This window comes from Boleophthalmus pectinirostris, unplaced genomic scaffold (genome assembly GCF_026225935.1).
Source record: "Boleophthalmus pectinirostris isolate CB_2022bp ecotype Guang Dong unplaced genomic scaffold, ASM2622593v1 HiC_scaffold_14, whole genome shotgun sequence".
Lineage (NCBI taxonomy): Eukaryota > Metazoa > Chordata > Actinopteri > Gobiiformes > Gobiidae > Boleophthalmus > Boleophthalmus pectinirostris.
Genome location: NW_026571047.1, coordinates 30576214 through 30599850, shown reverse-complemented (window position 1 = coordinate 30599850; position 23637 = coordinate 30576214). Strand labels below are relative to the sequence as shown.

At 39.4% G+C, this 23637-nt stretch overlaps 1 protein-coding gene across 1 annotated transcript in view; it reads left to right on the top strand.

Annotated features, from left to right (window-relative positions):
- Positions 1-23637, top strand: part of LOC110165968 (A disintegrin and metalloproteinase with thrombospondin motifs 3) — a 287972-nt gene that overhangs the window by 203610 nt on the left and 60725 nt on the right. The window contains exon 12 of the mRNA XM_055149924.1: positions 6084-6232. Within this exon, the coding sequence (XP_055005899.1) occupies positions 6084-6232 (149 nt within the window). The remainder of the gene's footprint in view (positions 1-6083; positions 6233-23637) is intronic.

Below are 23637 nucleotides of genomic sequence, written 5' to 3'. Positions count from 1 at the left end.
CTGTCTCTCTCTTTTCTTCCTCTCTCTCTCTCTCTCTTTCTTTCTTCCTTTTTCTTTCTCTCCCCTCATTTTCTCGTTCTCTCTCCCTCTTTCCCCTGACACCTCCTTGACCTGCCACTTTCTTTCACTTTCTCCCTCGTTGTCTTTTCCTCTCTCTCTATGCCCTCTTTCCTTCCTTCCTTTTCTCTTTCTCTCTTTCTTCCTCCCTTCCCTCTCTACCCTCTCTACCCTCTTTCTCTCTCTTTCTTTCTTTCTTTCTTCCTCCTTTATGACATCCTACCTTACCTTACCTTACTTTCTTTTACTTTCTCTGTGTTGCTTTCTCTCTTTCTTGCCTCTGTCTGTGCCTTCTTTCCTTCCTTTTCTTTCTTTTCTCGCTCTCTCTCTCTCTTTCTGCCCCTTCCTCCCTTCCCTTTCCCCTTCTCTCTCTCTCTCTTTCTTTTCCCCTCCTTTGTGAGATAATTACAGCGCGCTCCATCACAGTGACAGTCTATTAGTCGTGCACCGAGGCTCCTGACCTTTTCCGCTCCGTCTCTGTCTCCGTTTCCTTTGAATCCTCAAACTTTTCACTTTGTCCAGAAACCGAAAAGTCGCTCTTTAAAATCGATCACACGCGCGCCGCAGTTTTACGTCCGTGAAGCGCCAGTTTGAGAAAAAGAAAAGTTGAGATAAATTACAAGAAACGCTGTAGCTGCGAGTTCTACAGAGGAAACAACGCACGAAATTCAGAACATGGAACACATTTCTCGGACAGTTTAAATATTAGAATTAGGGGTGTCAAATTATCGTGTTAATTGCGATTAATTAATTACAGTCATATTTAGCGCGTTATGTTTTTTAATCGCGTTAATCTCATTTTTAATCTCTAAATTTAGTGTTTCTGTATGTGAGTTGCTTTATTATAAAACCTGTTTTTATGTGTTGTTGGGACAACAACAACAACACACACACACAAAACACATTTATAAATTTTTTTATTTCGGTAATTCCACTCATTGCCGGAAACCCACACAAAACGCGCGCAGTAACAGCGATGTAAACGTCATGTTAACGCTGGCGGCATCAGTCGCACAATGGACGAGGTGGAAGAGCCAGTAGAACAGAGCAGCAGTGCACAGGTAAAAACACATTCGTGTCTTGGAAATTATTCTCCCGACGTGAAATATAAAAGAAAATAACAAATATAATATCGCCTGAAAACAACCTGCATAGGCTCATGATGTCTGCACTACTGTCCTATAGTGACCTGCCACATGAGGGGACACGCACACACACACACACACACACACACACACACACACACACACACCTTCATCATCGTCATTAACCTGAGAACGCGCGGACCACGTTTCCTTCCGTAGTTACTGCGTGGACACAGACCTGCTCCCGTGAGCCGCGTGTGGATCGTGTTTTCTCGCGTACGCGGCGTAAACCGAGCTTCCTCCTGTGAACCTCTAAACCAGAACTAACACCAAGACTAAAACCAGGACTAAACCAGTCCAGGACTAAACCAGGACTAAAACCAGAACTAAAACCAGAACTAATACCAGGACTAAAACCAGGACTAAACCAGTCCAGGACTAAACCAGGACTAAAACCAGAACTAAAACCAGAACTAACACCAAGACTAAAACCAGGACTAACCCAGTCCAGGACTAAACCAGGACTAAAACCAGAACTAAAACCAGAACTAATACCAGGACTAATCCATTCCAGGACTAAACTAGGACTAAAGTAGGACTAAAGCAGGTCTAAACCAGGTCTAAACCAGGACTAAACCAGGACTAAAACCAGTGATCTCATATATAAAGCATTTCTCTATCAATAATATTTTTTATATGGTTCAGGAAAGACTGGACTTTTTATTGTCTTTAAGTAGACAAAAGTTATTATGTTCAGATTTCCTCGTCTTTGCTACTTTACAGCAAACAGTTTCTTATTCATGGAGACTTGGGCTCAACAGCCAATTTGGAAAGATTTGTTAAACAATAAATGACTTTATAAAGTCACTTTTTTTGTTCTATATCAGTGTTTTGATCTGCCACAATAATGTAATAATGAATTTAAATGAAAATACCTCAAATTGAAGCTTTTCTCAGCAATTTTTAGGTGAGATTAAAATGAGATTAATTAGATTAATTAATTACAGATCATAATTAATTAATCTCTCAATTTTTTTAATCGCATGACAGCACTAATTAGAATACCAAAATATTGTATTGTAATATATTTTTATTTGTCAAATCATAATTGTTTTGTAAATTAAACAGGTTTTGGTCTTTGTTTACATTATATTTGCTAGGTAAAAGTTATAGAATTGCCTTAAATAAGTCATCAAAATCAGCTGCACATGTCCCAGAGTCGTACGGGCAAATAGTCGCTGAAACGGGCGAGTTTTAACGTTCTGGAATTTTACGGGTAGTTCAGGACTAAATCAGGACTAAACCAGGACTAATCTTGGACTTTAAAAAAAGAGAGAACCCCGAGTCCGTGAAGCGCGATCGGGCGAAGGCTGCATTTACCTCCGTGGGGCGTGGAGCTCTACGCCGGTCCTTTCGCCTGCGGTCACCCGACGGTCTACGCGGGTGCACCTTCGGGCCAGTCTCGACAGTGAGTCCTGGTTCAGTTCTGGTTTAGTCCTGGTTTAGTCCTGTTTAATTCCTAGTTCAGAGTTGGTTTAGTCCTCCCTGTTCAGTCCTGGAATCAGTCCTAGGTTAGTGCTGGTTTAGTCGTAGGTTAGTCCTGGGTTAGTCCTGGTTTAGTCGTAGGTTAGTCCTGGTTTAGTCCTGGGTTAGTCTTGGGTTAGTCATAGGTTAGTCATAGGTTAGTCGTAGGTTAGTCCTGGTTTAGTCGTAGGTTAGTCCTGGGTTAGTCCTGGTTTACTCCTGGTTTAGTCGTAGGTTAGTCCTGGTTTAGTCATAGGTTAGTCCTGGGTTAGTCCTGGTTTAGTCGTAGGTTAGTCCTGGGTTAGTCCTGGTTTAGTCGTAGGTTAGTCCTGGGTTAGTCATAGGTTAGTCCTGGTTTAGTCGTAGGTTAGTTCTGGGTTAGTCCTGGTTTAGTCGTAGGTTAGTCCTGGGTTAGTCCTGGTTTAGTCGTAGGTTAGTCCTGGGTTTGTCGTAGGTTAGTCCTGGTTTAGTCGTAGGTTAGTCCTGGGTTAGTCCTGGTTTAGTCGTAGGTTAGTCCTGGTTTAGTCGTAGGTTAGTCCTGGTTTAGTCGTAGGTTAGTCCTGGGTTAGTCGTAGGTTAGTCCTGGTTTAGTCGTAGGTTAGTTCTGGGTTAGTCCTGGTTTAGTCGTAGGTTAGTCCTGGTTTAGTCGTAGGTTAGTCCTGGTTTAGTCATAGGTTAGTCCTGGTTTAGTCGTAGGTTAGTCCTGGTTTAGTCCTGGGTTAGTCCTGGTTTAGTCCTGGGTTAGTCCTGGGTTAGTCCTGGTTTAGTCCTGGGTTTAGTCCTGGTTTGTTAGTCCTGGTTTAGTCCTGGGTTAGTCCTGGTTTAGTCCTGGGTTAGTCCTGGGTTAGTCCTGGTTTAGTCCTGGTTTAGTCCTGGGTTAGTTCTGGTTTAGTCTTGGTTTAGTCCTGGTTTACTCCTGGGTTAGTCCTGGTTTAGTCCTGGGTTAGTCCTGGTTTAGTCCTGGTTTAGTCCTGGGTTAGTCCTGGGTTAGTTCTGGTTTAGTCTTGGTTTAGTCCATGGCGTGTGCAGCATCTCGATCAGTGTTTCTTCTGCTCAGTAAATAAATCCAGTGAAGTGATGACAGTCGCGTCGCGTCTGTGATTCGTTCTGAAGAAAGTGTAACCGTTTCATTTCATTTCATGATTGTAATTCTTGTAATTGTAAATCTGATGGATGCTTCAGTTAGAAAGCTTTTAACAGGTCCGGGTGGGTGTGGGTTTAATTTTGATAACCCCGGGTTAACGGGCGGATGTGGTGCTGTACACGCAGTACAGGGTGCGGGTCTCCAAAAAATTGACCTGTGCAAGACTCTGTCGTTTCCAAACAGGAAGTAAAATGAAAACATGCCAAAGGAGAAATTCAATTTGTCAACTGGACAAACATTTGTTTAAGTCAAAAACGTTTCTCAGCTCATCCAAGCTGCTTCTTCAGTTCTGCTCAAAATGCTGGTGGACACTTTCTTATATCTGCCTGAAGGGGTGAACTAACTACACTGAAACTACTCTGAAACACCCTACTTGTTTACAGTTTCTGTGTCTGATGGAAGCCTCAGACTAGCCAGGCTGGTGCCACCTAGTGCCTATGCTCAATTTCATTTTTTTCTCCAGTGACTAGGTCAGGAATTGGAATAAACTAGATGCTTTTCAAGAACCCTGGAAGTAAAAAAAAAAATAAAAAAAACAATTACTCAGTGAAATGACGACGATGTTAATTGTGGTGTTAGTACATTCTAAGTACCTGGTATTACAGCAGTAAAATTTACTTAAAAAGTGCGAGTGCAAATTTTTACAAGTTTTTTTTTTTTTTTTTAGTAAATCTTACAAGTTCTTTTTTTCAGTGTAGACAAAGCAGTAACATTTCCATTGAGACAAGCAGGTGGCGGACCCTCCACTAGAAATGTTATGCTGTGCACCTTTAAGACAATCTGACCAGAAAGAACTGACCATTTTCTGGCTAAAAAGTTACATAGTGTGACTTTAAGTACGTATTCGAGTCATTTTCGTGGTAGATGCAGTGTTCGTTCACACTAATCCGATTGAAAACAGCTCAGAGACAGAACGATCTGACACCGCCAGCTTCCACGAATTCATCTGAATACAGATCTGATCCAGCACCGTGTGGACGCCTGAAAACACTGATACTCTGACGTAGGAGCTCTAGTTGCGTCCTTATTGGACCACGTCACTGTGACTTGCGCCTTCCTGATTCTCCGGGTTTGTGTCATCAGTCATGTGATGCTATTGTGGAAAACAGTTTAAACAAATCAGAGACAAACGGGAAACAGCGAGAACTACATGCACAGAACAGACTCACCATCAGCAGAACACCCCTCTGTCACAGAAAGAACACTCATATTCCACTGAGTCGTGTCCTTTAGTCCGACAGAAACTGAACCGCATCAGGGCACAAGGAGCGAGCTGTTTTTTTGAGCACTTAGTTTATGCAAATTTGCCATGTGGTTTTAAGTTTTCTTTCTGTAAAACGTAAACAAATAAGCTCAAAGCTGTGTGGGTAGAGAAAGCTTGCGGACACAGAAATGACGTGCCTTGACTATGGAAGATAATTTGTTTCATCAGATTTTGAATTTTAAATGCTCTTGAATTTCTCACTTTGAATTTTTTAACTCTGAAAAAACATGTTTGAATTATGTTTATTATGAATTTTAGTTGCTGAAATTTTAAGTGTGCATTTTCAAAGTGCATAAAATTCATCTTAAAAAAACACCTTTTAAATATTCAGCACAAATATTTTCAAATCCTCAAATTCAACAGTCAAAATTCAGAGTGTAAAATTCACAGTGAAAAAAATTCACAGTGAAGATCCGAGATGCCAAGGCAGAAGCAATCGATCCAAAGTGATCCGATCTAACTTAGTAAGAAACAGGAAATGTTGCAGCGACATGATCTGATCAGGTCAGAATTAGCTTCATCGAAACCTCATCTCTTCGATTTCTTAAGTGTAAACCCCGCCCACAGATGAAAACAGCCAATAGGAAACAGCCTCTGTCTTCCTCGCTCACATGATCGATTGCTTCTGCCTTGGCATCTTGGATCTTTGCTGTCGAATTTTTCACTGCGAATTTCACATTCTGAATTTCGACTGTTGAATCTTGAGGGCTTGAAAATATCTATGGTGAATTTTTTTTTTATTTTGAATTTAAAGCATAGTACACGCAAGTAAACTTCAAATTTCAGCAACTAAGATTCAGAATAAAAGTCATTCAAACATCTTTTTTCAGAGTTAAAAAATTCAAAGTGAGAAATTCAGTGGTTTTTTAAAATTCTAAATCTGATGGAACAAATTATCTTCCGTACTGGACGCAAATCATTTCCGACAACCCAATTGTGCAGTCATGTTTCTACCTACAGCCTCATCGCCTTTCTCATTCTCTCTCTCTCTGTCTCTTATGTTCCGCAGTGGTGCTTTAAAGGCCACTGCATCTGGAGGAGCAGCCAGGAGCCGCAGGGGCACGACGGGAGCTGGGGCTCGTGGTCCAAGTTCGGCTCGTGCTCTCGGACGTGCGGGGGCGGCGTCCGGGCCCGCAACCGCCAGTGCAACAACCCCGCGTGAGTACCGCCGAAACACCATCTGTCACCCGCGGCAACGGAAGGAAACTAATGTGTTTTTGTGTTATTGTGGAGAAACAGCTGAGGGTGAAGCGCGGGCAGGTGGAGTCAAGGTTCAGGGTAAAATACAGATTAGTTCAGACCACACAGGAACGGAGAGGGTGAGAGCTAAAGGGATGTAACTAGAAGAAAAATATTGTGGAAAAGTCTCACAATATCATCCAAAAAATAACTTCTGGGGATAGTACAATATATTAAATCAACTGGTAATTTTTACACTGAAATAACATAATTCTGTGACAACTACAACTTATTTAATAGCAGTGGACAAACTGTTCTTATTTTACTCATGTAGTTGAAATGTTGTGTTTAATGAGTAAGTTCTACTTTATAATCAACAACACATTTTAAAGTTTTTACAGTCACTCCTCACAAACACAGAAATACTACCAATAATACCAAAGTCCTTCTAGATGAGGCCCCGTCCACACTAGTGCGTATTTGAGTCGTTTTCGTTGTGGATGCAGTGTTCGTTCACGCTAATCTGATTAAAAAGGCTCCAGAAACGGAACGATCTGGTGCCTCCAGCTCCCACGAATTCATCTAAGTACAGATCTGATCCGGCACCGTGTGGACACCTGAGAACAGTGAGTGCGTATACATGCACATCAGTATCCCGGTTATTAGCCATATCCCGGTTATGTCAGTATTCGTGTTACTGCGTTTACATGCGCACTGAGAAACCGGGACACTCATATCCGTGTATACATGATCAAATGGAGTATCCCGGTTTCTTGACATAATCTTACAAATGCGCAGGCGCAAAAATTAACTTAAATCAATTTCATAAACCAGGAAAAATACAAACCGTGAGCTCCTTTAGCATAAGAAGCTAAGGAGCTACGAGATCTCCCACAATCCACTGTGCAGATTCTTCATTAAAATCTTCTGCATAAATAAACTCAACTTTACAACATATAAACCATAAACACTATAGACACATCAGCCTGTTTGATCAGATAATTCAGCTCTGATCACATTTGTTTATGTTTTACAGAAACGAAACTTAAGACCGTTTGGCTAATTAGCATAAACTGTTAGCGGCGATAAAAACAACTCGCTCCTTGCGCCGCTGATGCGATCAGTTTCTTTTGGACTAAATGACACGACTCTGTGGATTATGTGTGTTATTTCTGTGACAGAAGAGGTGTTAATGATGGTAAGTGTGTTCTGTGTGTGTGTGTTGTATAGGAGATAGTTCATGTTTTAGTTTTTCAGCGTCACACGAGTGCAGATTGTACGAGTGCAGATTGTACGTGTGCAGGTTTAGCGCAGCTCTTTATTTTACAGTCATTTCACTCGTGTGGTCACTTTATTTATGTTGGTCAATTTATTTATGTGACTACTGTTGTGGTGAAAGGCTGGAAAGTGTCTTTTGGACGCATGCGCACTCAACTTTATGTTGCAGTAACCGGGATACTGCGTTTACATGACACAAGTAACCCGGTTACTATCGGAATAAACCAGCTACAGTAACCCGGTTTCTAATAACCGGGTTACTGAAACCGGGTTACTGCGTATACATGCACCATGAAGAAACCGGGATACTCAAAAAACCCGATCATAACCGGGTTATTGATGTGCATGTGTACACACTCACTGATACGCCGATGTAGGTTTATGCGCCGCAAAGTAATTCACCGCCAAAATGCTTAGAGGTTAGATTATATGCCCATTCATATAAACGTGTGTCTGTGTGTGCGACCTGCAGACGTATAATCTCTGAAAAGTTTCACATGAAGCATCTCCAACACAACAGAAACACAGAACAGACTCACCATCAGCAGGACATCCCTCTGTCACAGAAACAACACTCATATTCCACTGAGTCGTGTCCTTTAATCCGACAGAAACTGAACCGCATCAGAGCACAATAACAAGCTGTTTTGTTTTTTTGAGCGCTCAGTTTACGCAAATTAGCTATGCGGTTTTACGTTTTGTTTCTGTAAAATGTAAACAAATATGCTCAAAATTGTATGGATAGAGAAGGATTGCGGACACAGAAACGACGTGTCTTGACGCAGATCGTTTCCGATACGGTGATACGGTGATACGGAGATACGCGGATTCTTTTCAGTGTAAACGGGATCTAAGACCCTGCACTTTGGGGCTGTGGTGGCAGTAGCTCAGTTTGTAGAGCGTTTGCCCACTGATTCGAAGGCTGGTGGTTGGAATCCCACTCTTGACATAAAAAAACAAACAAAAAAACAACATAATTGGTTAAGCAATCAGATCTAACAGCCCACAGGTTGGTGGTGCGATTCTAGCTCTTACAGATGAATGCTGACCTCTTCAAAATAAAAGCCAGTGAGTTTTTAGTTTCCAATTTAAAAACAAAACAAAAACAAAAAAACTTCATTAAGGGGAGAAAAATAATTGTTGGCGATAATGAATTTATTAGTTAACGCAAAATGAACGCATTAACATGTCCAGCCCTACTAATAACATAATTATCGGAAGTCCAAATGAACCTGTCTTGGATTGTGTCAGGTTTGGACAGACTATTTCACGCTCTGTGCTCTGATTCTAATCTTTTCTGGATTCAGACAAAATATAGAAAGGACTGGCTGGTGTGTCAAAACCAGAAAATGGGAAGTTCAGAATCCTGCTATTTTCATTTTATACTGTTTTCGTGCCCTTTAAATAAGGTCAGACGAGCCAGTAACAGCGTCTAGACTTTTATAAATGACTGTCCATCCCTCCACCTCCCCAGACGCTTCCTCTCCGCGATTAGGTCCATTGTTTCCCCGTTGTTCGCCCTCCGTCCCGCGCCTTAGCCCGTCCCCCGAGGCGTATCCGGCCGTATTACACGACAAACCCCGTCTGCGATTCCTCCGTTCCGTCTTGTCCGGATGAGAGGACGGGAGCGGTGATTGATGGGAGCTTTAAGTGGTTTCTTTCAATCCTCGACGCTTTCTTTGATGGACACTACAGCGAACATCGGTCACTGCTCAAGCCTCCCCTCATGTTTGACCTAGATATTTCGATTTAAAGACACACCAAGGAACATTTTTCACCAAAACGGCACATATTACGCTTTTTTTCTGATCTTTGTTTTAATATTTCCTCATCAAAAACAGACCTGGACTCGTGTTTTGTTTCATTCACGCATGTTTAACAAGCAAATTCTGCATATTTAGCTCGAGTTTTTTTCTCAAACTGAAAACTGTTCCACCTTGTGATGTCATGTGGTGATACTGGAAGGAAGTGCTCCACTGTGTTTTTAAACTCCATACAGCTTCACTAGAATGATTTAGATGATTTTCAGACCTGAATTGCCAATTTTCTCTATTGAACTAAAGGTAAAAGAAGCTGTTCACTTGAAAACTACCAGTTCATGACATCACAAGGTGGAACAGAGCATTTAGAGCAGAGGGTGTCAAACTCAAATTCACAGAGGACTGAAATTAAAAACTAGAACTAAGTCATGGGCCAAACTAAATATTTATTGAAAAATTTCAAAAACATCTCCATGTTTTCTCTTCTTTCGAGATATGTAATGTTAAACTTTTATTATTAAAATAAATGTTTAATAATAGTTTTGCTTAAACATTGAATCCAGAGCAAGCATAATATTAAAAATAATAACATTTTAAGTAAATAATGTGTCTATAGTCCATCTGTAGTCGGCGGGCGGCTCTAATACATATTTGATTTAATCTCGTGGACCAAATATAATTATATCATGGGCCAAATTTGGCCCCCGGGCCTGAGTTTGACATGTCTGGTTTAGAGCTTGGATAATGTGTTTCGATCAAGTTTGAATGAAACAAAACCACTCCAGGTTTGTTTTTGAGGAGGTAACAACATTATAATTGGACTTAAAGCTGCTAATGTCTTTGTGCAAATACAGAAGTTTAATGCCAAAAAAAAGCACTCGTTCTTGATTTTCAGCATTAGATCATAGTACTTTCTTTTCTATTCCCATCTGGTCTTATATCTGTGTAATAATAATAATAAATCTTTATTTATAAAGCACTTTTAAAAAAACACGGTTTACAAAGTGTTGTATAAGCTGCAAAGAACAATAAAAATAGCACAGAGAAGGCACAAAAACAGACAATGATGCAAACAATCCAATCCCATTTCCAAAGAAATAGAATAAAAATAAATAAGGCCAATTGATAAAAATGAATTATAAGAAGTGATATAAAAGAATATATTGATGGTGCGAGCCTTATCTCCTGTCCTCTGGTGATCTAACGCTGCAGGAGGCTCGTACGGGGTTACAAGTTGTGAAACGTAACTTGGTGCAAGACCTAAAACAAGCTTTAATGTGATCAGTAAAATCTTAAAATCAATTCTAAAACACACAGGCAGCCAATGAAGGGAAGTAAAACCGTGGTCCCTCAGTGGTCCATGTGCTCTTATACTTGTTCTGATACAGCTCAAGATCATTCTAAAGATTCAGGAAAGATTCATTTTTGCTCCTTTTTAGTTCCGATACCTGCTCAAATGAGTATCTAGTTTTGATACTAGTTTTACTATCGAATTGTATCTGATTTTCTGTACTTTTATCAACCCTATTTCAAGAAAACTAAAGTAAATTTCACATTCTTTCTGTCTGTGGACTTCACATGTCTGACTGTAACTTGTCTCGATGCCATACCTGCTTTTTTTTTTGTTGAGATTGGCAAGTTTAATGCTATACCACAGAATATTCCTCATTAAGTAATAACATCTCCATGGAGACAAGCAGATACCAAACCATTCAACCTGAAACGTTACATAATTGCACCTTTTTGTTCTCTGTTTTATTTATATCTGGGCAATTCACAGTAAAAAGTAAAATGAAAGAACAGATCATTTGTAGAAGAGAAAATGTTGACGCTCTCTGGCACTTTAATGAATAATCACTTCAGTTTTCTCCTGAGACGCTTCCTCCTCCTCGTCCTTTCACTTCCTCCTCAAGGACTCCTCAGACTCTCGGATCGTAAAATCAGGGCCAATTTAAAAACACCGTAACGAGACAAAGAGTTTTACAACACAGAGATGAGTAGAAGGAAAAATGAAAACACCATTTACAGTGATGAAGAAAGAGTTTTTAGATTCATATCATAGACTGTAGATATACCGTATTTTTCGGATTATAAGGTGCAATATCAATAATGTTGAATTTTCTCATCTGTTTTCATACATAATTCGCACCGGATTATAAGGAGCATTAAGCGAAACAAACGGACGACACTTGAGACTGATATTTTAGTCCAGGCGTCCACGATCCATCGGCAGATCGTGGTGTAATTCGCCCGGCGTTTCCTCAAATTAATTAATTAATTCCCTTAAATTTGTTTTTTTTATTTCCTACAAGGACGACTCAAATATACATTGAGTAATAATATGTTTAATGCAGCTTTGTGCACATTTGTTTATGTTTTACAGAAACAAAAGTTAAAACCACATGGTTAATTTGCATAAACTATAAGCACTGAAAAAAACAGCTTGCTCCTTGTGCGCTGATGCGGTTCAGCTTCTGTCGAACTAAGGACCGTAAATTGGGCTTTACTCCACGAGGCTCCTGACAGTAGCCGTAATGCTCTGACAATCAGGTGGTGCGGCTTCGTATCTTACCAAAATCGTACTAAAACATTCTGACAAATTTTTGAACCCCGTATACCACATAAAATCACATAAAATCAGTTTGAGGTCAGTAAACACAACCAGAATTATTACATAAGGTGCACCGGATTATAAGGCGCACTGTAGATTTTTGAGAAAATTTTGATTTTAAGTGCACCTTATAGTCCAAAAAATACAGTACTTCACTTACATCCAAAGTAACAAACAGAAGTGCGAGGCACATGTTCCAGTTTGTTCCTTTAAAATTCAGCACTGCATTTATCAACTGTAAAGAGAAAAGTATTTTCTAAAAACATCTATATGTTTAGGAGAAGCATCAAGTCTTCTCAAGTCACAGGCCTCAAGTCCAAGTCGAGTCCCAAGTCTTAAACTCTATTCGCATGGGATTAGTTTTACCTGTGGACCTTTGGTGATTTGGGTAACACTTTATAATAACTACACCTTACTTAGCCTTAATAAAGCATGAACAAAGACTTAATTAATAATGATTCACGCTTAGTAAATGCTTAATAAAGCGTCTTCACTTTAGAAAAGCTCTCAAAAAGACTTAACTAACAGATAACAGCTGCCTGAATTATCATTGTATTGTATTATTAGTAAATCATTCTTTCATAGTTTACTAATGATTAATAAATGCTGAAATGGTTAGTTCATGAGTAATTAAGTATGAAATAATTATGAGTAACTATGTACAGCACAGGCAAATGAAGTGCAAGTGCGAATTCAGGTAGTAATTAAGTAGTTACTAAGCGTGAATCATTATTAATTAAGTCTTTGTTCATTATTAATTAAGCCTTTGTTCATGCTTTATTAAGGCTAAATAAGGTGTAGTTATTATAAAGTGTTACCGTGATTTGTAATAATTGTGGAGGATGCCTGAGATAGACGTACATGACAAAATAACTGTCATTTAGCACTTTTAAATCAATTCATATTAAATAAACTTTCTGTTCTGACCGTAATGATTCACACTAAGATCTTTTGCTTTTCTACAACTCTTACATAAACACTCATATGTAAATATACCATGACTTTTTAAGTACAATTTAGTCTAAAAGTCATATAAATTGCAAAAATCTAAGTTAGATTTTGGTTTAAAGACTTGAAATGACTTGAAGCTCAAAGCAGAGGACTTGGACTTGACTTGGACTTATGGGCCAGTGACTCGAGACTCGACTTGGACTTTGACTTGGGACTTGAGATTTACTTGAGACTTGCAAAACAACGACCTTGGTCCCACCTCTGTTGACACCTGCTCAAATGAATTTCTAGTTTCGACATCTTGACTTTTGATATTTTTGACAATATTATTTCAAAGTAAAGATGTATTTTTTCCTTATGTTTTTCAATCTAAACTCTTAATGACATTTCCACTTCCATTAGAACTGTACAAAACGTGTATAAAACCTATGATGATTATTATTATTCTACTGCAGATTTCAATAAGTCACAAAAGCAGCTCTGTCTTTCTCTTTCTCCGTCTGTGTCTAAAAGCTTTATTTAAATACGTGGACTGGCTCCGGTCGTGTTTTGCTCGGGTTCGTCTCCCTCTGGTCCATTTTCTGTTTGATAAAAGATGAAGTGAGTCAGACTCGGACTCGTGGCGTTCGGCTCAAGTTCGCGAAGATGATTTAAATGTTGTTGTTTTTTTCACTCTGGCTCTGGCTCAGTTCCCAGTGTTACTTTATTGAGAAAAAAAAGAAGGTGCAGTAGATTTATTATTTTTTAGAGTCGGGTCAAATATAAAAATGCTTCTCCCAGGATGTAACCACTTTTCTTTTGTGGTTACTGCTACTGCTACTATTACTACTACTGCTACTGCTGTCGTTACTACTATCATCACCATCACTATTACTACTACCGTTACTACTACTACTACTACTACTACAACCATCACTACTACCACCACTACTATTGCTACTACTACTATCACAACTACTGCTACTAGTGCCACAGTTACTACAAGGACTGCTGTGGCTAATAAAACTACTACAAATATAACCGCTACTACTACTACTACTACTACTACTACTACTACTGCCTCTATTATTACTGTTACTACTACTACTTTTTTTCCTTGTAGAGAAATTTTCCTCTCTGAGCACCCGGGGACCATCTCCATGATCTTGTTGCTAGTCTTGGTCAGGACTACCTCAGCTGGAGGATTTTTACCTACATATAGCAACTGTTTTTTGGGTTGATGAGTGAAACCGAAGCAAACCCACCCAGACACAGGGAGAACATGCAAACTCCACACAGAAGGGCCTGGGCGACCCGGGACTGAGCCCTGTGAAGCATAGGCTCAAGACCCACCTTTTTAGCTTAGCTTTTGATTGAAATCTTATACTTTTACTTGTTTTTATTGTACACATTTTATTATATTTATTTATTTTAGGCATATTTTTTAGGATTTCCAGTGTTTCCTCTGTAGGAGCCCTGTGCATCGGGAGCGGAGGTCGGCTGTGGCTGCTGGGTCTGTCATGTGGGCTCTTGGCGGAGGGATGGTGCCTGGGCTTCATCTCTCCCCTGGCCCCTGTGGTGGTTCCTGGTGGTGGTGGACGTCTGTCTGCTCCCGGTGCAGACGGCTCCTCTGATGGTGCTTTTCTCAACTGGTTCGCCTGTATTCAGCCTCACATTTTATTGTGTCCGGTTATGTATTTTAGCGTGTGAGTGTGTGTGTGTGTGTGTGAGTGTGTGTGAGTGTGTGTGTGTGTGTGTTGTGTGTGTGTGTGTGTGTTGTGTGTGTGTGTGTGTGTGTGTGTGTGTGTGTGTGTGTGTGTGTGTGTGTGTTGTGAGTGTGAGTGTGTGTGTGTGTGTGTGTGTGTGTGTGTGTGTGTGTGTGTGAGTGTGTGTGTGTGTGTGTGTGTGTGTGTATGTGAGTGTGTGTGTGTGTGTGTGTTTGTGTGTATGTGAGTGTGTGTGTGTGTGTGTGTGTGTGTGTATGTGAGTGTGTGTGTGTGTGTGTGTGTGTGTGTGTGTGTATGTGTGTGTGTGTGTGTGTGTGTGTGTGTGTGTGTGTGTGTGTGTTTGTGTGTATGTGAGTGTGTGTGTGTGTGTGTTGTGTGTGTGTGTGTGTGTGTGTGTGTGTGTGTGTTTGTGGTGTAAATGTGGGACTGTTTTAATGTGTAAAGCACTTGTGTTGCATTTTGTATGAAAAAAGTTTGATTTGATTTGATTTGATTACTACAACTTCTGCTGCTGTGAACAATTTCTAGGGCCGTTGCTGTTGTTCCGACTACTATTAATTAATTAATTTATCATTGCATTTAAATAGCGCCTGTCAAGACGCCCAAAGTGTTTACAGTTCATGGTTCGTTTACTCAACACTTGGTGGTGGTGATACTGCTGTAGCCACAGCTGCCCTGGGGCACATACTGATGGAAGCAAGGCTGCCAATCTCTGTCATCGGCCCCTCTGACCACCACCAAGACTCACACACACTCCACTTTATTACTAGACAATGTGGATGAAGTGTCTTGCCTAAGGACACAACAACAGTTTTTGTGACCGGCGTCCCCCTGTGGCTCCTGGAGTTCGAACAGTCTCCCATCCAAGTACAACCAGGCCCGACCTCGCTTAGCTTTTAAGATATGACAAGATTAGACTTTGACAAGCTGGTAACAACTACTACTACTACTACTACTACTACTACTACTACTACTACTACTACTACTACTACTACTACTACTACTACTACTACTACTACTACTACTACTACTACTACTACTACTACTACTACTACTGCTACTACTACTACTACTACTACTACTACTACTACTACTACTACTACTACTACTACTACTACTACTACTACTACTACTACTACTACTACTACTACTACTACTACTACTACTGCTACTACTACTACTACTACTAGTGTACTGCTACTACTGCTACTACTCTACTACTGACTACTACTACTACCTACTACTACTACTACTACTACTACTACTACTACTGCTACTACTACTACTACTACTACTACTACTACTACCCTACTGTAACTATAAACTTCTACAGTACTACTACAAATATAACTAATACTATTACTATTACCACCACTACTACTACTGTGCTGCGACTGCGTCTACTTTAATACTCTACTTTATATAACTATTACAACTACTACTAACTACTACTAATACTGCTGTTTCAACTACTACTACTACTACTACTACTACTACTACTACTACTACTACTACCACTACGTGCTACTACTACTACCACTACTACATCCTGCATAATTTTACATCAGTAAAGAAACTGTTTGTGAAGAAATTTGAAATAGTTAGAAATGACAAGAAAGTGAGTGCTGAGTTCCAAAACATGAATGACAACATAGATACACAGCAAAAATTACAATTGTTAAAAAGTTAAGATTGCATGATTTGAGTAAATTTCACTTGACAAGTAAAATGATCTACCAGTGGAACAAGACTTTTTGGACTTAAAATATGGAAATACATCTTGCTACACTTAAGATAGGAAAAACAACAACTCTTTGAGCTTAAAATAAGAAACAAAATCGAATGTTGCTTGAATCACGAAAAACACGCTTGTTCCATTGGTAGATCAAGTTGAAAACTACTCAAATAAAGTAAAATGTTCGTGCCTTTTGCTTTGTACACGGTTTTAGATGTCACCCATGCATGTCTGAGTAATCTAGCGATCTCTCTCGGGCCCTATTCACCTTAAATCTACAAAAACGTGATACAAAACATCATATTACAACTTCAGGAATTCAACGCAAATGCTGATTGTGTTGTGGTAGCGCTCTGAAGGGGGAGCAACTTAGCGTAGAGAGCAAAGGGAGTTGGGACTTAGAGGGTCAGATACAGTTTCTATATGTAACAATTATAAACATTGCCAGAATGAAGAAGCCTATATACATTTATTTTTTCCCCATTATATTTATTTAGCAAAATGAGCTGTCACCGCTGTCATATTTTGCTTTTGTTTATCTCCGTGTGGGACTGCGAAACTGTATCTGTCGTCATGGAGACACGCTCAGAAGATGGCATTTCCAAACTTGCTTGTCACTTCTTTTATTCTCGCTAAAATACGCTGCTAATTGTTTGGGCCTATCTTTCTAAAGACACGAATACTGACACTGCACTTCTTCAGTCTGTCAAACGAGCCTCTAATCCCTTAAGTAAAACCAAAAACCCTTGTCATATTTTCTCCTTGAGGCCAGATTAACTTTTAAAAACACCCACAGCGATATGACAGCGAAAGCATTCATTACACGAACTTATCCGTGTACTTTTGTGTTAGCATGTTAGCACGTTAGCCTAGCGCTGTCACAATATTAAGCTACAAATTGCGCTTTTTGGTTAAACAGTCATTTCTATCTTATCTGACTTTTACAGCAGTGGGTTAGCATTAACTTCCAGTGTAAATAAAACTACTACTACTACTACTAATACTGCTACTACTACTAGTACTACTACTATTACGACCACTTCTATTATTACTACTAATACTACTACCATAACCACTACAAGTACTGCAACTGCTATTGTTTTACTTCTACTATTACTTTTATTACAACTACTACTACAACCACTACTACTCCTACTACTACTACTATTACTACTACTATCACCACCACCAATGCTGCGACGACTACTACTTTACTACTACTATTACTATTATTACCATTACTACTTTTACCACTACTATTACTGCTGCTTCAACTACTACTACTACTACTACTACCACTGCTGCTATTATTACTACTAATACTACCATAACCACTACCAGTGCTGCGACTGCTACTACTTTTTTATTACTATTACCAGTACTACGACTACCACTACTACTTCTACTACTACTACTACCACAACTGTGACTGCTGCTTCATATACTACTACTTATACAAATACTACCACTACTATTACTGCTGCTTCAACTACTACTACTAACTACTCCTACTACTACTCGAGATTCAAGATTAAAGGATTTATTGTCATTGCCCCAAGTAACCACAAAATTACCAGTGCTACTACTACTACTACTACTACCACTGCTACTACTGCTTCTACTGTTGCTTCTACTACTACTACTACTACTAATGCTGCTGCTTCTACTCCTACTGCTACTACTACTGCTGCTTCTACTACTACTACTACTACTACTACTTTTACTCCTACTGCTGCTTCTACAGCCACTATTGCTGCTACTGCTACTAGTGCTTCTACTACTACTACTGCTGCTGGTGCTTCCATTGCTGCTTCTACTATTACTACTACCACTGATTCTACTGTTGCTTATACTACAGCAACTACTACCAGTGCTGCTTCTACTACTGCTGTTTCTACTACTACTAATACCAGTATTACTGCTACTGATGCTGCTGCTTCTACTACTACTGCCACCTCTAGTACTATTAATACCACTACTACTGCTGCTTCTACTTCTAATCCCACAACATTACTTCTCCTCCTACTACTACTAATCCAGTTAGTTTAAAAACCTAAATTGCCTCTCTCTGATCTGATTTGTCTCTGCCTAAACCCCAGCACCAACACCAATCATGAGTCAGTGCTAGTGCAGCCTCTGCAGCTCAGGGAGGGAATTCTGGAGGCTCTGAGTTTTCACATGAGGAATGTTCTGTCCACAAACTGAGAAAGAGAAACACTTGGATGTGTCTTTATCTGCTGGTTAAGGCTCTGGCGACACAGGTTCAGTTGCATAGTTCATTTTCTATACAGAATAAGCCTATGTATTTTTCCTTTAAATTATCACAATATTCCAAATGCTGTTTTTTTTACATTATCCCCATGTAAACAAACACAGCACTTGTCTTTAACCCGACTAATGCTAATGCTGCTCCTTTGTTTTGATAGCGGAAATGAAATCAAAATACCCAGTTTGTTTGAAGGCAGCGAGTGGATCAGCTGGGGCGTGCTGAGACAGAATGGTGCAGTGTTATGGGGCTGGCTGTATGGTCCACGCGCAGATGTAATGTGCTGCAAAGTGGCCCTGAATAGATTAAATCAGCGCGCTTATTTTCCCGTCCACTGACTTGGAGAAATGGAGATGTTAGAAGGCCAGCGCAAAAAGACAATGTATGGAGTCATCTGAAGGGAGAAAGCGCTTATAGGAAGATTGTGAAGTTGAGGGATTTGTCTGAAAAGTGTCGTCATAATGTAGAAATTTTGTAAGATTTGTTTGTTTCATTATCAAGTTGGTTATTCCATCAAAATCCCTCTTATTTCGGGTGTTGCTTATGGCTAAAATCNTTTACAACATATAAACCATAAACACTATAGACACATCAGCCCGTTTTGATCAGATAATTCAGCAGCTGTGATCACATTTGTTTACGTTTTACAGAAACGAAACTTAAGACCGTTTGGCTAATTAGCATAAACTGTTAGCGGCGATAAAAACAACTCGCTCCTTGCGCCGCTGATGCGATCAGTTTCTTTTGGACTAAATGACACGACTCTGTGGATTATGTGTGTTATTTCTGTGACAGAAGAGGTGTTAATGATGGTAAGTGTGTTCTGTGTGTGTGTTGTATAGGAGATAGTTCATGTTTTAGTTTTTCAGCGTCACACGAGTGCAGATTGTACGAGTGCAGATTGTACGTGTGCAGCTCTTTATTTTACAGTCATTTCACTCGTTTGGTCACTTTATTTATGTTGGTCAATTTATTTATGTGACTACTGTTGTGGTGAAAGGCTGGAAAGTGTCTTTTGGACGCATGCGCACTCAACTTTATGTTGCAGTAACCGGGATACTGCGTTTACATGACACAAGTAACCCGGTTACTATCGGAATAAACCAGCTACAGTAACCCGGTTTCTAATAACCGGGATACTGCCATAACCGGGTTACTGAAACCGGGTTACTGCGTATACATGCACCATGAAGAAACCGGGATACTCAAAAAACCCGATCATAACCGGGTTATTGATGTGCATGTGTACACACTCACTGATACGCCGATGTAGGTTTATGCGCCGCAAAGTAATTCACCGCCAAAATGCTTAGAGGTTAGATTATATGCCCATTCATATAAACGTGTGTCTGTGTGTTCGACCTGCAGACGTATAATCTCTGAAAAGTTTCACATGAAGCATCTCCAACACAACAGAAACACAGAACAGACTCACCATCAGCAGGACATCCCTCTGTCACAGAAACAACACTCATATTCCACTGAGTCGTGTCCTTTAATCCGACAGAAACTGAACCGCATCAGAGCACAATAACAAGCTGTTTTTTTTTTTTGAGCGCTCAGTTTACGCAAATTAGCTATGCGGTTTTAAGTTTTGTTTCTGTAAAATGTAAACAAATATGCTCAAAATTGTATGGATAGAGAAGGATTGCGGACACAGAAACGACGTGTCTTGAAGCAGATCGTTTCCGATACGGTGATACGGTGATACGGAGATACGCGGATTCTTTTCAGTGTAAACGGGATCTAAGACCCTGCACTTTGGGGCTGTGGTGGCAGTAGCTCAGTTTGTAGAGCGTTTGCCCACTGATTCGAAGGTTGGTGGTTGGAATCCCACTCTTGACATAAAAAAACAAACAAAAAAACAACATAATTGGTTAAGCAATCAGATCTAACAACCCACAGGTTGGTGGTGCGATTCTAGCTCTTACAGATGAATGCTGACCTCTTCAAAATAAAAGCCAGTGAGTTTTTAGTTTCCAATTAAAAACAAAACAAAAACAAAAAAACTTCATTAAGGGGAGAAAAATAATTGTTGGCGATAATGAATTTATTAGTTAACGCAAAATGAACGCATTAACGTGTCCAGCCCTACTAATAACATAATTATCGGAAGTCCAAATGAACCTGTCTTGGATTGTGTCAGGTTTGGACAGACTATTTCACGCTCTGTGCTCTGATTCTAATCTTTTCTGGATTCAGACAAAATATAGAAAGGACTGGCTGGTGTGTCAAAACCAGAAAATGGGAAGTTCAGATCCTGCTATTTTCATTTTATACTGTTTTCGTGCCCTTTAAATAAGGTCAGACGAGCCAGTAACAGCGTCTAGACTTTTATAAATGACTGTCCATCCCTCCACCTCCCCAGACGCTTCCTCTCCGCGATTAGGTCCATTGTTTCCCCGTTGTTCGCCCTCCGTCCCGCGCCTTAGCCCGTCCCCCGAGGCGTATCCGGCCGTATTACACGACAAACCCCGTCTGCGATTCCTCCGTTCCGTCTTGTCCGGATGAGAGGACGGGAGCGGTGATTGATGGGAGCTTTAAGTGGTTTCTTTCAATCCTCGACGCTTTCTTTGATGGACACTACAGCGAACATCGGTCACTGCTCAAGCCTCCCCTCATGTTTGACCTAGATATTTCGATTTAAAGACACACCAAGGAACATTTTTCACCAAAACGGTACATATTACGCTTTTTTTCTGATCTTTGTTTTAATATTTCCTCATCAAAAACAGACCTGGACTCGTGTTTTGTTTCATTCACGCATGTTTAACAAGGCAAATTCTGCATATTTAGCTCGAGTTTTTTTCTCAAACTGAAAACTGTTCCACCTTGTGATGTCATGTGGTGATACTGGAAGGAAGTGCTCCACTGTGTTTTTAAACTCCATACAGCTTCACTAGAATGATTTAGATGATTTTCAGACCTGGAATTGCCAATTTTCTCTATTGAACTAAAGGTAAAAGAAGCTGTTCACTTGAAAACTACCAGTTCATGACATCACAAGGTGGAACAGAGCATTTAGAGCAGGGGTGTCAAACTCAAATTCACAGAGGACTGAAATTAAAAACTAGAACTAAGTCATGGGCCAAACTAAATATTTATTGAAAAATTTAAAAAACATCTGCATGTTTTCTCTTCTTTCGAGATATGTAATGTTAAACTTTTATTATTAAAATAAATGTTTAATAATAGTTTTGCTTAAACATTGAATCCAGAGCAAGCATAATATTAAAAATAATAACAACATTTTAAGTAAATAATGTGTCTATAGTCCATCTGTAGTTGGCGGGCGGCTCTAATACATATTTGATTTAATCTCGTGGACCAAATATAATTATATCATGGGCCAAATTTGGCCCCCGGGCCTGAGTTTGACATGTCTGGTTTAGAGCTTGGATAATGTGTTTTGATCAAGTTTGAATGAAACAAAACACCACTCCAGGTTTGTTTTTGAGGAGGTAACAACATTATAATTGGACTTAAAGCTGCTAATGTCTTTGTGCAAATACAGAAGTTTAATGCCAAAAAAAAGCACTCGTTCTTGATTTTCAGCATTAAATCATAGTACTTTCTTTTCTATTCCCATCTGGTCTTATATCTGTGTAATAATAATAATAAATCTTTATTTATAAAGCACTTTTAAAAAAACACAGTGCTGTATAAGCTGCAGAGAACAATAAAAATAGCACAGAGAAGGCACAAAAACAGACAATGATGCAAACAATCCAATCCCATTTCCAAAGAAATAGAATAAAAATAAATAAGGCCAATTGATAAAAATGAATTATAAGAAGTGATATAAAAGAATATATTGATGGTGCGAGCCTTATCTCCTGTCCTCTGGTGATCTAACGCTGCAGGAGGCTCGTACGGGGTTACAAGTTGTGAAACGTAACTTGGTGCAAGACCTAAACAAGCTTTAATGTGATCAGTAAAATCTTAAAATCAATTCTAAAACACACAGGCAGCCAATGAAGGGAAGTAAAACCGTGGTCCCTCAGTGGTCCATGTGCTCTTATACTTGTTCTGATACAGCTCAAGATCATTCTAAAGATTCATTTTTGCTCCTTTTTAGTTCCGATACCTGCTCAAATGAGTATCTAGTTTTGATACTAGTTTTACTATCGAATTGTATCTGATTTTCTGTACTTTTATCAACCCTATTTCAAGAAAACTAAAGTAAATTTCACATTCTTTCTGTCTGTGGACTTCACATGTCTGACTGTAACTTGTCTCGATGCCATACCTGCTTTTTTTTTTTTTGAGATTGGCAAGTTTAATGCTATACCACAGAATATTCCTCATTAATAACATCTCCATGGCGACAAGCAGATACCAAACCATTCAACCTGAAACGTTACATAATTGCACCTTTTTGTTCTCTGTTTTATTTATATCTGGGCAATTCACAGTAAAAAGTAAAATGAAAGAACAGATCATTTGTAGAAGAGAAAATGTTGACGCTCTCTGGCACTTTAATGAATAATCACTTCAGTTTTCTCCCGAGACGCTTCCTCCTCCTCGTCCTTTCACTTCCTCCTCAAGGACTCCTCAGACTCTCGGATCGTAAAATCAGGGCCAATTTAAAAACACCGTAACGAGACAAAGAGTTTTACAACACAGAGATGAGTAGAAGGAAAAATGAAAACACCATTTACAGTGATGAAGAAAGAGTTTTTAGATTCATATCATAGACTGTAGATATACCGTATTTTTCGGATTATAAGGTGCAATATCAATAATGTTGAATTTTCTCATCTGTTTTCATACATAATTCGCACCGGATTATAAGGAGCATTAAGCGAAACAAACGGACGACACTTGAGACTGATATTTTAGTCCAGGCGTCCACGATCCATCGGCAGATCGTGGTGTAATTCGCCCGGCGTTTCCTCAAATTAATTAATTAATTCCCTTAAATTTGTTTTTTTTATTTCCTACAAGGACGACTCAAATATACATTGAGTAATAATAATATGTTTAATGCAGCTTTGTGCACATTTGTTTATGTTTTACAGAAACAAAAGTTAAAACCACATGGTTAATTTGCATAAACTATAAGCACTGAAAAAAA